At 37.4% G+C, this 13,027-nt stretch overlaps 2 protein-coding genes and 1 long non-coding RNA gene across 3 annotated transcripts in view; all 3 read left to right on the forward strand.

Annotated features, from left to right (window-relative positions):
- The first annotated feature begins 1,328 nt into the window (after window positions 1–1,328).
- On the forward strand, window positions 1,329–5,809 carry LOC141004115 (Fc receptor-like protein 5). Its single transcript, XM_073475611.1, has 9 exons — window positions 1,329–1,578; window positions 2,134–2,403; window positions 3,222–3,488; window positions 3,643–3,912; window positions 4,085–4,308; window positions 4,757–4,775; window positions 4,924–5,190; window positions 5,555–5,565; window positions 5,795–5,809. The coding sequence occupies exons 1-9, from the start codon at window positions 1,506–1,508 to the stop codon at window positions 5,807–5,809; spliced, it is 1,416 nt and encodes a 471-aa protein (XP_073331712.1). The 5' UTR covers window positions 1,329–1,505.
- Window positions 5,810–5,814: 5 nt separating this feature from the next.
- Window positions 5,815–6,588, forward strand: LOC141003418 (uncharacterized). The gene is made up of 4 exons (XR_012179719.1): window positions 5,815–5,868; window positions 5,986–6,036; window positions 6,272–6,334; window positions 6,446–6,588. It is a non-coding gene; the product is annotated as an uncharacterized lncRNA (long non-coding RNA).
- Window positions 6,589–9,194: 2,606 nt separating this feature from the next.
- LOC141003293 (Fc receptor-like protein 5) overlaps window positions 9,195–13,027 on the forward strand; it is a 31,440-nt gene continuing 27,607 nt past the window's right edge. Inside the window, exons 1-3 of the mRNA XM_073474618.1 lie at window positions 9,195–9,303; window positions 10,287–10,550; window positions 10,701–10,974. Coding sequence (XP_073330719.1) covers window positions 9,195–9,303; window positions 10,287–10,550; window positions 10,701–10,974 — 647 coding nt within the window. The remainder of the gene's footprint in view (window positions 9,304–10,286; window positions 10,551–10,700; window positions 10,975–13,027) is intronic.

Consider the following 13,027-nt stretch of genomic DNA (forward strand, 5'->3'; position numbering starts at 1 on the left):
AACTTTTTTAAGATAATGATAGAAGGAAATGTACGTACCACATGAGTGTACATCCATTCTTGTAATGTGTATATGTTTAGTGCTCCTTATTTATCATCCATGTCGCTGAGTAGCTCAATAAATATCAAGTGAAGTTGTTTGTATTTGTGTTTTCTTTTAGGACAGAGGTGGAGGTCAATGTCATCAGAATTTACAACCTTCAGATGTATGACTGATTCATTTGATGTGAATAATTTTCCTCTGAATTGATGAATCAGTTGATGAGTTAATTGATGGAGGTGTTGACCTTTCTAACAAGAGTTTAATTATATCTCATATACTTTGTGGTGAGAACGCTAAAAAGGGAATGTAACTATGATATAACTTAAAGTTGAAGAGTGTCTACATATTTGTGTCACAACTTACTGTACATAATGGAGGGGGTCCCTGTGTCCCCATACCAGGTGACATTCTTCCTATTTCACCGATTCTTACCATATTTTAATGTAACATTTTATCCTCAACACAAACTTTTGCACGGAAATGAGGTGATGTATCTTGCAATTGGCAGGAAGTGTATACGTGTTGTAAGAGCTATGTGTGAAAAAAGGGATGGAAGATACGACACTTTATCAGATGATGACGTTGAAGAAAAATTCTGTTTTCATTAACTTCTCTTTTTGAAGAAAACATTTCTCACAGAAGCAGAGTGTTTGTGCCAGATGTGAAGATGGGGCACATTTTGCTCTGTGCGCTGGGGTTATTCTGTGAGTACATCTGTCACTTTTTTCATTTTTTGACTTTCAGTGTCAGACTCATTAACATGTTTGTTTTACACATACGAGCTCTGTTGCTGATTGGGCTTTTGCCACAATGCATGTACAGTATTTAGTCCAAGATATTGTAATGAATATGAGAGATCTTTTTATTTGTTTCTTTCCTCTGTGGTAGAATATCATCACAGAAATGTGTGATGCTGTTGATTGATAAGAAGTTGATGCAACTTCAGCTGGATTTTAAATACTTGTGATTATTGCCTCATCAACTTTTCATCTTTATTTTAGTGCTGAATACACTCCTCTACGGACATGCTAAAGGTGATCAATTTTCTTTTATCTGTTTACAAATATTTACTTATCACATTTCTTTCAAAGTGAAGATTATACAGCTCATTAAAAGGCTGTTTTGGTTCACATAAATTTTAACTGGAAATCGTCCAGTTTGCATTTTGTTCAGGATGTTTTTGATTTGTTCACATTAACATACATGTTTGTATTTCAAAAAATCATTTTCCAACAGAACCCCGGCCTGTCCTCACTGTGTCTCCATCATGGCTGAGTGCTGGAGCCTCAGTAACTCTGAACTGCAGTGTTAAAGATCAATCTGCAGGATGGAGGTTCTACTGGTATAAGACTGTTCCTGATCAATCAAACAACTTCTACAGCTATGAGCTGCTACCTGGCAGCAGCAGTGGGACTGAACAGGATTCCTACATTGTTCATGGACAGACACACACAGCAGGATATATGTGCAGAGCTGGAAGAGGAGATCCAGCGTCTTACACGTATTACAGTGAACCTAAGTTCGTCTTGTCTGGAGGTCAGTCTGTTTCATGTTATGTTATCAGCTCTGTAATTAACATACAGTAACTTGGCAGTTGACAAATAACTGGTTGTGTATGTTCATACTGCTCATATGGAAGAAATTAATTGCTTGTTGTGACCTTATGATCTTTACTGTCTCAGTAGCATCTAGTCAAACTTTCTATTTTCCACCTTACTGGGTGATTTTACAGACTGGATGGGACAGAATTTACTCTTTTTTTTGTCCTTTTCTTTTGACTTTTATAGAGTACTTTTACTTTGGATACTGATTGCTTTTACTTACACAACAGGCAGGACATGTAGTGTCAAAACACATTTGGTTAGTGGTCGTGTAGGTGTTGAGACAGACAAAACTGTCAAATTCAGGAAATGAAAAACCAAAGAAGTAAACCATATTTTAAGTTTCAAGATAAAAATTATGATTTCACCAAAACTGCAGCTTGTTTCAATGTTTGCACTAATCCTCAGCAAATGAATATTTGAATTGTGGACTTTATAATCTAAAGATCTCTGTGCTCTGTTTGACCTCTTATCACATGTTGTTTTTCAGGTTTTCACTCATCAGCATCTCTCACAGTGAGTCCTGACAGAGCTCAACACTTCACCTCTGACTCTGTCTCACTGAGCTGTGAGGGAAACTCTACTGAGTGGAGAGTGAGGAGGTTATCAACTGAGGACAGCTACCTGTCAGACTGCACCATCTGGGGGACAATGAATGGATCAACATGCAACATAGACACCTACAGGCCCAGTGATGCAGTGTACTGGTGTGAGTCTGGATCAAGAGAGTTCAGCAACGCAGTCAACATCACTATACGGGGTATGATTTTATTACATTTGTTTTTTCTAACATAAATGATCCCATTGTGTGTTGAGGAGTACAGGACACTGACATATAAAGAGTTTTGTCCAATACTCTGCTTCATGATCTCTCAAGTAATAAAATGTTTTCAATGAATAAACGTAGTTAAATATTTAATTTAACTTGTACTGCATGCTGGCAGTGCCAGCTTTACCTCATTATGATAAAGATTCAATGCAGCATGCATTAGGTTTGTGGGTGATCTGTACTTCAGTTTTAATGTCAATGTGTGTAGGATTTAGTGGCCTCTCACAGCATGCAGTTCCAATCATCTCTCTCATTTTAGGTACTTACATGGCTGCCACAGTCTGTTTTTAAGTTTTATCTCTCAGAGCTGCCAAAGTCCAAAAGTGTCAGTGCTATAATCAAATTATAAAATATTCCTCAATACTGCTGCAGTCAAACAGTCGAGTCTCTGTACTAAATGTATCCTGTGGAAGGCTACTAGTATTTTGGTATTCTGGGAGACTGTTGTGACCCTCACAGTCAGAATGCAGTTGTCTTTCAACAATGACACAAGATTTTTTCTGCACAAATTTAGCATTCAGTAGTGCAACTTAAATATTAGATAAGGAAATACAGGAAAAGAGAGAGGGGTATGACATGTCAGAGAGGCTCTTCACCAGGTTTAAACTGATATGTATTCAGCACTCAAAAAAATCAGTGTTAATATTATTAATGCAAATTTAAGTCTAACAATTAAAGTAATTCTTTCCTGTGTGGGCTGCACTACTTCATACATTTCCTTGTTTATGTCTTTGTTCTAAATCTAACAGCAAACAGACCAAAGGCTGAACTGAGGGCTGATGACAGAGACATTCCTGTAGGGGGCAGTGTGACCCTGACCTGCTCTGTGAACCAATCATCATCTGGTTGGAAATACTTCTGGTACAGAGGAGAGAAACCCTCTGAACATCTGACCACTCAACTCTCAGCTGGACGAATCAGAGTCTCAGAGGAAGGAGTCTACTGGTGCAGAGGAGGAAGAGGAGAGCCAGTTAACTACACAGAGTACAGTGATCCAATCACTATCAACAAAATTAGTAAGTTTGACATTTGTTTTTTTTAAAAACATAATTAAAAAATAATGTTGTAATCATAATTATCGTTTGATAGAGCTGAAGATATTATAATTTGATGTAGATCCAACTCTTTGTCATGTTTGTTTCCTTACTGTGAATTCTTGAACATGAACAGTTCACAACAAGGCTGTTGTGACTCTGCAGCCAAACTGGTCTGAAATATACAGAGGAGAGACGATCACTCTCAGATGTGAGATCAAAGATGGAGGAGACACTGAGTGGGAGTATGAATGGAAAACAACCAGCAAAAAAAAAACTATAAGTAAAAAAACACCTATATTTAAGACTCAATCCCACAGAGGAGACTACAGGTGTAAGGGCAGAAACAAAAGTGAAAAGTCTTCAACAGATTGGAGTGATCCCTTCAAACTGAGAGTATCAAACAGTAAGTCACATCACATTTCTTTCAAAGTGAAGATTATACAGCTCAATAAAAGGCTGATTTGGTTCACATAAATTTTAACTGGAAATCGTCCAGTTTGCATTTTGTTCAGGATGTATTTGATTTGTTCATGTTAACATACATGTTTGTATTTCAAAAAATCATTTTCCAACAGAACCCCGGCCTGTCCTCACTGTGTCTCCATCATGGCTGAGTGCTGGAGCCTCAGTAACTCTGAACTGCAGTGTTAAAGATCCATCTGCAGGATGGAGGTTCTACTGGTATAAGACTGTTCCTGATCCATCAAACTACTTCTACAGCATCAAGCTGCTACCTGGCAGCAGCAGTGGGACTGAACAAGATTCCTACATTGTTCATGGACAGACACACACAGCAGAATATATGTGCAGAGCTGGAAGAGGAGATCCAGCGTCTTACACGTATTACAGTGAACCTAAGTTCGTCTTGTCTGGAGGTCAGTCTTTTTCCTGTTATGTCATCAACTCTGTAATTAACATACAGTAACTTGGCAGTTGACAAATAACTGGCTGTGTATGTTCATACTGCTCATATGGAAGAAATTAATTGCTTGTTGTGACCTTATGATCTTTACTGTCTCGGTAGCATCAAGTCAAACTTTCTCTTTTCCACCTTACTGGGTGATTTTACAGACTGGATGGGACAGAATTTCCTTTTATCTTTTGTCCTCTTCTTTTGACTTTTATAGAGTACTTTTACTTTGGATGCTGATTGCTTTTACTTACACAACAGGCAGGACATGTAGGGTCAAACCAGATTTGGTTAGTGGTCATGTAGGTGCTGAGACAGACAAAACTGTCAAATTCAGGAAATGGAAAACCAAAGAAGTAAACCATATTTTAAGTTTCAAGATAAAAATTATAATTAAACCAAAACTGCAGCTTGTTTAAATGTTTGCACTAATCCTCAGCAAATGAAGATTTGAATTGTGGAGATTTCTGTGCTCTGTTTGACCGCTTATCACATGTTTTTCAGATTTTCACTCATCAGCGTCTCTCACAGTGAGTCCTGACAGAGCTCAACACTTCACCTCTGACTCTGTCTCACTGAGCTGTGAGGGAAACTCTACTGAGTGGAGAGTGAGGAGGTTAACTGAGGACAGCTACCTGTCAGACTGCACCATCTGGGGGACAATGAATGGATCAACATGCAACATAGACACCGACAGGCCCAGTGATGCCGTGTACTGGTGTGAGTCTGGATCTGGAGAGTTCAGCAACGCAGTCAACATCACTATACAGAGTATGATTTCACTACATTTGTTTTTTCTAATATCAATGATCCCATTGTGTGTTGAGGAGTACAAGACACTGACATATAAAGAGTTTTGTCCAACACTCTGCTTCATGATTTCTCAAGTAATAAAATGTTTTCAATTAATAAACACAGTTAGAATTCAAAGTAGTTTTAGTTTCAGACAACTTCACCTGTTGGATTCAGCGCTTTGTAAATTCAGTTTTAGAAACATGCCGTGATACAAGTTCATTAACACTTCATTTTTACTATTTATTGCAACAGGGCCTGAAAGATTTGCTGTACCGTTGGTTGTTGGGCTGGTCTGTGGAATCGTTCTCGTTATGCCTCTGCTTGTTTTGTTTCACTACAGAGCGTCCAAGGGTGAGACCTTCTTCTTCTATTATTAGATGATTTTTAATTATTCAAATACACACACATACTCTGATCTCATGACGTAGAATAGCAGTATAACAACCATCTAACAACAAATGTCTTTTTCACAGATTCATGCTTTGTCAGGTAGGTGCAACACTCTCATCTCATTTTGAACTTAACATCAACACATCTTTATGTTCCTATTTAAATGTATTGTATCTGATACGTGTTGTAGACCAGTCCAGTCTGAGAGCGCCAACACAGATCGTGTGGACTGCCAGAATGATAATTACTCCAATCTTCTCCATGGTAAGCAGTTAAACCAATCTTTATGTTTTAGATAATATATTTTGCACAATCAAAACATCTGAGGATGTTTAATTAGTATCACAAACTAACCTTGTCTTGATTTTTTTTTCTCTGTAGGTGATGTTTGTCTGTATGAAACAATCAGAGGCCGTCAAGAAGCTGAACATGGTACAACTGATGCCTTGACAATCCATTAAGTTTCAAAATATATTTACATTTCAAATTGGACCAATGATGTTTCATATTCTTTGATTGATCTTTAAAAAAAACTGCTAAAAACAGTGAGTACTTTATTTTGTGTGGTGAGAATTACATGCAATAGTTGAGAACTCTTTGTAGGCCAGCAGTGTCTAAACAAAGTACAGGAAGTTGGTTTTCATGCATTCATCTGATTTTTTTAAAGTGGCAGATGATGAACCAGAAGACAGCGCTGTTTACATGAATGTACAGATGAGATCAGCTGCAGGTACAGTCAAGTACAACAGACAGTACTAAATGTAAATATAATACTACCGTGATAGTTGTATTCAAACAATTCAAACTCAAAATTGTTTTTTCCTTTTGCTTTTTCTTTCAGGTCAATAAAGAAATCTGTATCAACAAAACCAATGGAGCTGACAACAACATGAATAATGACATCTGTGAATTTGCAGCTTCTAATGTAATCACTGTGTGCAACAGTGCTGTTCAAATATCAGACAGTATTTTGTAAAGTCAGTCTAATAGCAGGTCATTTAAGAGAAATATATCATATGGTTTGATTTTTCAACAGATGACATATATAATAATTAGTACGAGTGTTTGTGTTCTGTGTTTTTCTTTGGTGTATCATACTGTCACTTCATTTCTTTTTTCAAAACTCCTGTAGACACGGTTATGCAACTATAAACTCACCATCTTTTGTAGTTTTTGATTGATTGAACATTTAAACATTTATAACATTTAATATTATATCTATTTAATAGTTTTGTTTAATCCGGATGGATTTATGTTTTGTTGTATATTTTTTAACAGTTTGGTTGACCACTTTATGCATCTGTAGCAGAACATGTTATCATTTTGATCTTATGAAACTCAAACTCTGCTTCAAAAGCTGCTCATTTACAGGATTCCGCTCTGCTATCTGATGAGCTTTGGTGATAACTTTTTTAAGATAATGATAGAAGGAAATGCATGTACCGCATGAGTGTACATCCATTCTTGTAATGTGTATATGTTTAGTGCTCCTTATTTATCATCCATGTCGCTGAGTAGCTCAATAAATATCAAGTGAAGTTGTTTGTATTTGTGTTTTCTTTTAGGACAGAGGTGGAGGTCATTGTCATCAGAATTTACAACCTTCAGATGTATGACTGATTCATTTGATGTGAATAATTTTCCTCTGAATTGATGAATCAGTTGATGAGTTAATTGATGGAGGTGTTGACCTTTCTAACAAGAGATTAATTATATCTCATATACTTTGTGCTGAGAACGCTAAAAAGGGAATGTAACTATGATATTACTTAAAGTTGAAGAGTGTCTACATATTTGTGTCACAACTTACTGTACATAATGGAGGGGGTCCCTGTGTCCCCATACCAGGTGACATTCTTCCTATTTCACCGATTCTTATACCATATTTTAATGTAACATTTTATCCTCAACACAAACTTTTGCACGGAAATGAGTTGATATGTCTTGCAATTGGCAGGAAGTGTAAGCGTATTTTAAGAGTTACGCGGAAAAACGGAAGGAAGATACAACACTTTATCAGATGATGAAGTTGAAGAAAAATTCTGTTTTCATTAACTTCTCTATTTGAAGAAGATATTTCTATCAGAAGCAGACTGTTTGCCCCAGATGTGAAGATGGGGCACATTTTGCTCTGTGCGCTGGGGTTATTCTGTGAGTACATCTGTCACCTTTTGACTTTCAGTGTCGGACTCATTAACTTATTTTGTTTCTTTCCTCTGTGGTAGAATATCATCACAGAAATGTGTGATGCTGTCGATTGATAAGAAGTTGATGCAACTTCAGCTGGATTTTAAATATTTGTGATTATTGCCTCATCAACTTTTCATCTTTATTTTAGTGCTGAATACACTCCTCTACGGACATGCTAAAGGTGATCAATTTTCTTTTATCTGTTTACAAATATTTACTTATCACATTTCTTTCAAAGTGAAGATTATACAGCTCATTAAAAGGCTGTTTTGGTTCACATAAATTTTAACTGGAAATCGTCCAGTTTGCATTTTGTTCAGGATGTATTTGATTTGTTCACATTAACATACATGTTTGTATTTCAAAAAATCATTTTCCAACAGAACCCCGGCCTGTCCTCACTGTGTCTCCATCATGGCTGAGTGCTGGAGCCTCAGTAACTCTGAACTGCAGTGTTGAAGATCAATCTGCAGGATGGAGGTTCTACTGGTATAAGACTGTTCCTGATCAATCAAACAACTCCTACAGCTATGAGCTGCTACCTGGCAGCAACAGTGGGACTGAACAGGATTCCTACATTGTTCATGGACAGACACACACAGCAGGATATATGTGCAGAGCTGGAAGAGGAGATCCAGCGTCTTACACGTATTACAGTGAACCTAAGTTCGTCTTGTCTGGAGGTCAGTCTGCTTCATGTTATGTCATCAACTCTGTAATTAACATACAGTAACTTGGCAGTTGACAAATAACTGGCTGTGTATGTTCATACTGCTCATATGGAAGAAATTAATTGCTTGTTGTGACCTTATTATCTTTACTGTCTCAGTAGCATCTTGTCAAACTTTCTATTTTCCACCTTACTGGGTGATTTTACAGACTGGATGGGACAGAATCTCCTTTTTTCTTTTGTCCTTTTCTTTTGACTTTTATAGAGTACTTTTACTTTGGATGCTGGTTGCTTTTACTTACACAACAGGCAGGACATGTAGAGTCAAAACACACTTGGTTAGTGGTCATGTAGGTGTTGAGACAGACAAAACTGTCAAATTCAGGAAATGAAAAAACAAAGAAGTAAACCATATTTTAAGTTTCAAGATAAAAATTATGATTTCACCAAAACTGCAGCTTGTTTCAATGTTTGCACTAATCCTCAGCAATTGAATATTTGAATTGTGGACTTTATAATCTAAAGATCTCTGTGCTCTGTTTGACCACTTATCACATGTTGTTTTTCAGATTTTCACTCATCAGCGTTTCTCACAGTGAGTCCTGACAGAGCTCAACACTTCACCTCTGACTCTGTCTCACTGAGCTGTGAGGGAAACTCTACTGAGTGGAGAGTGAGGAGGTTATCAACTGAGGACAGCTACCTGTCAGACTGCTCCACCTGGGGGACAATGAATGGATCAACATGCAACATAGACACCTACAGGCCCAGTGATGCAGTATACTGGTGTGAGTCTGGATCTGGAGAGTTCAGCGATGCAGTCAACATCACTATACAGGGTATGATTTTATTACATTTGTTTTTTCTAACATAAATGATCCCATTGTGTGTTGAGGAGTACAAGACACTGACATATTACGAGTTTTGTCCAATACTCTGCTTCATGATCTCTCAAGTAATAAAATGTTTTCAATGAATAAACGTAGTTAAATATTTAATTTAACCTGTACTGCATGCTGGCAGTGTCAGCTTTACCTCATTATGATAAAGATTCGATGCAGCATGCATTAGGTTTGTGTAGGTTTGTGGTTGACCTGTACGTCAGTTTTAATGTCAATGTGTGTAGGATTTAGTGGCCTCTCACAGCATGCAGATCCAATCATCTCTCTCACTTGAGGTACTTACATGGCTGCCACAGTCTGTTTTTAAGTTTTATCTCTCAGAGCTGCCAAAGTCCAAAAGTGTCAGTGCTATAATCAAATTATAAAATATCCCTCCATACTGCTGCAGTCAAACATTTGAGTCTCTGTACTAAATGCATCCTGTGGAAGGCTACTAGTATTTTGGTATTCTGGGAGACTGTTGTGACCCTCTGTAAGAATTTGCAGCATTAATTGTTTTAATGTAACTGTTGAGTTACATTTGTCATATTACACAGTACTGCATCTTTAGAAACATAATCATACACAGGCAAATGTACAGTAAGTTACCTACATCGTGGAACAATGGTGCAGTTTACACTGTTCTTCACAGTCAGAATGCAGCTGTCTTTAAACAATGAGACAAGGTTTTGCCTTCACAAATTTAGCATTCAGTAGTGCAACTTAAATATATTAAATAAAGAAATGCAGGAAAAGAGAGAGGGATATGACATGCCAGAAAGGTTCTTCCCCAGGTTTAAACTGATATGTATTCAGTATTCAAAAAAATCAGTGTTAATATTAATGCAAATTTAAGTCTAACAATTCAAGTAATTCTTTCCTGTGTGGGCTGCACTACTTTATACATTTCCTTTTTTATGTCTTTGTTCTAAATCAAACAGCAAACAGACCAAAGGCTGAACTGAGGGCTGATGACAGAGACATTCCTGTAGGGGGCAGTGTGACCCTGACCTGCTCTGTGAACCCATCATCTGGTTGGAAATACTTCTGGTACAGAGGAGAGAAAACATCTGAACCTCTGACCACTCAACTCTCAGCTGGACAAATCAGAGTCTCAGAGGAAGGAGTCTACTGGTGCAGAGGAGGAAGAGGAGAGCCAGTTAACTACACAGAGTACAGTGATCCAATCACTATCAGCAACAATGGTGAGTTTGACATTTGTTTTTTAAACAGAATTAAAAAATAATGTTGTAATCATAATTATTGTTTGATTAAGTTAAATCTATTATCATTTGATGTAGATCCAACTTTTTGTCATTTTTGTTTCCTTACTGTGAATTCTTGAACATGACCAGTTCACAACAAGGCTGTTGTGACTCTGCAGCCAAACTGGTCTGAAATATACAGAGGAGAGACGATCACTCTCAGATGTGAGATCAAAGATGGAGGAGACACTGAGTGGGAGTATGAATGGAAAACAACCAGCAAAAAAAAAACTATAAGTAAAAAAGAACTTAGATTTAAGACTGAATCCCACAGTGGAGACTACAGGTGTAAGGGCAGAAAGAAAAGTGAAAAGTCTTCAACAGATTGGAGTGATCCCTTCAAACTGACAGTATCAAACAGTAAGTCACATCACATTTCTTTCAAAGTGAAGATTATACAGCTCATTAAAAGGCTGTTTTGGTTCACATATATTTTAACTGGAAATCGTCCAGTTTGCATTTTGTTCAGGATGTATTTGATTTGTTCATGTTAACATGCATGTTTGTATTTCAAAAAATCATTTTCCAACAGAACCCCGGCCTGTCCTCACTGTGTCTCCATCATGGCTGAGTGCTGGAGCCTCAGTAACTCTGAACTGCAGTGTTGAAGATCAATCTGCAGGATGGAGGTTCTACTGGTATAAGACTGTTCCTGTTCAATCAAAAAAAGTATACAGCCTCAAGCTGCTACCTGGCAGCAGCAGTGGGACTGAACAAGATTCCTACATTGTTCATGGACAGACACACACAGCAGGATATATGTGTAAAGCTGGAAGAGGAGATCTAGTGTATAAAACTCGTTACAGTACATCTAAGTTCGTCTGGTCTGGAGGTCAGTCTGTTTCATGTTATGTCATCAACTCTGTAATTAACATACAGTAACTTGGCGGTTGACAAATAACTGGCTGTGTATGTTCATACTGCTCATATGGAAGAAATTAATTGACTGTTGTGACCTTATGATTTTTACTGTCTCAGTAGCATCAAGTCAAACTTTCTCTTTTCCACCTTACTGGGTGATTTTACAGACTGGATGGGACAGAATCTCCTTTTTTCTTTTGTCCTCTTCTTTTGACTTTTATAGAGTACTTTTACTTTGGATGCTGGTTGCTTTTACTTACACAACAGGCAGGACATGTAGGGTCAAACCACACTTGGTTAGTGGTCATGTAGGTGTTGAGACAGACAAAACTGTCAAATTCAGGAAATGAAAAAACAAAGAAGTAAACCATATTTTAAGTTTCAAGATAAAAATCATAATTTCACCAAAACTGCAGCTTGTTTCAATGTTTGCACTAATCCTCAGCAAATGAATATTTGAATTGTGGAGTTTATAATCTAAAGATCTCTGTTTGACCTCTTATCACATGTTGTTTTTCAGATTTTCACTCATCAGCGTCTCTCACAGTGAGTCCTGACAGAGCTCAACACTTCACCTCTGACTCTGTCTCACTGAGCTGTGAGGGAAACTCTACTGAGTGGAGAGTGAGGAGGTTAATTGAGGGCCACCCCGCATCAGACTGCTCCTACTGGGGGACAATGAATGGATCAACATGCAACATAGACACCGACAGGCCCAGTGATGCAGTGTACTGGTGTGAGTCTGGATCTGGAGAGTTCAGCAACGCAGTCAACATCACTATACAGAGTATGATTTCACTACATTTGTTTTTTCTAATATCAATGATCCCATTGTGTGTTGAGGAGTACAAGACACTGACATATAAAGAGTTTTGTCCAACACTCTGCTTCATGATTTCTCAAGTAATAAAATGTTTTCAATTAATAAACACAGGTAGAATTCAAAGTAGTTTTAGTTTCAGATAACTTCAACTGTTGGATTCAGCGCTTTGTAAATTAAGTTTTAGAAACATGCCGTGATACAAGTTCATTAACGCTTCATTTTTACTATTTATTGCAACAGGGCCTGAAAGATTTGCTGTACCGTTGATTGTTGGGCTGATCTGTGGACTCGTTCTCGTTATGCCTCTGCTTGTTTTGTTTCGCTACAGAGCGTCCAAGGGTGAGACCTTCTTCTTCTATTATTAGATGATTTTTAATTATTCAAATACACACACATACTCTGATCTCATGACGTAGAATAGCAGCGTAACAACCATCTAACAACAAATGTCTTTTTCACAGATTTATGCTTTGACAGGTAGGTGCAACACTCTCTCATCTCATTTTGAACATAACATCAACACATCTTTATGTTCCTATTTAAATGTATTGTATTTGATATGTGTTGTAGACCAGTCCAGTCTGAGAACGCCAACACAGATTGTGTGGACTACCAGAATGATAATTACTCCGCTCTTCTCCATGGTAAGCAGTTAAACTATTCGATATTTTTTTCACACATTATATTTTAAATAATCAAAAAAATCTGAGTTGATGTTCAGTTAGTATCATAA

Source organism: Pagrus major, chromosome 10 (genome assembly GCF_040436345.1).
Source record: "Pagrus major chromosome 10, Pma_NU_1.0".
NCBI lineage: Eukaryota > Metazoa > Chordata > Actinopteri > Spariformes > Sparidae > Pagrus > Pagrus major.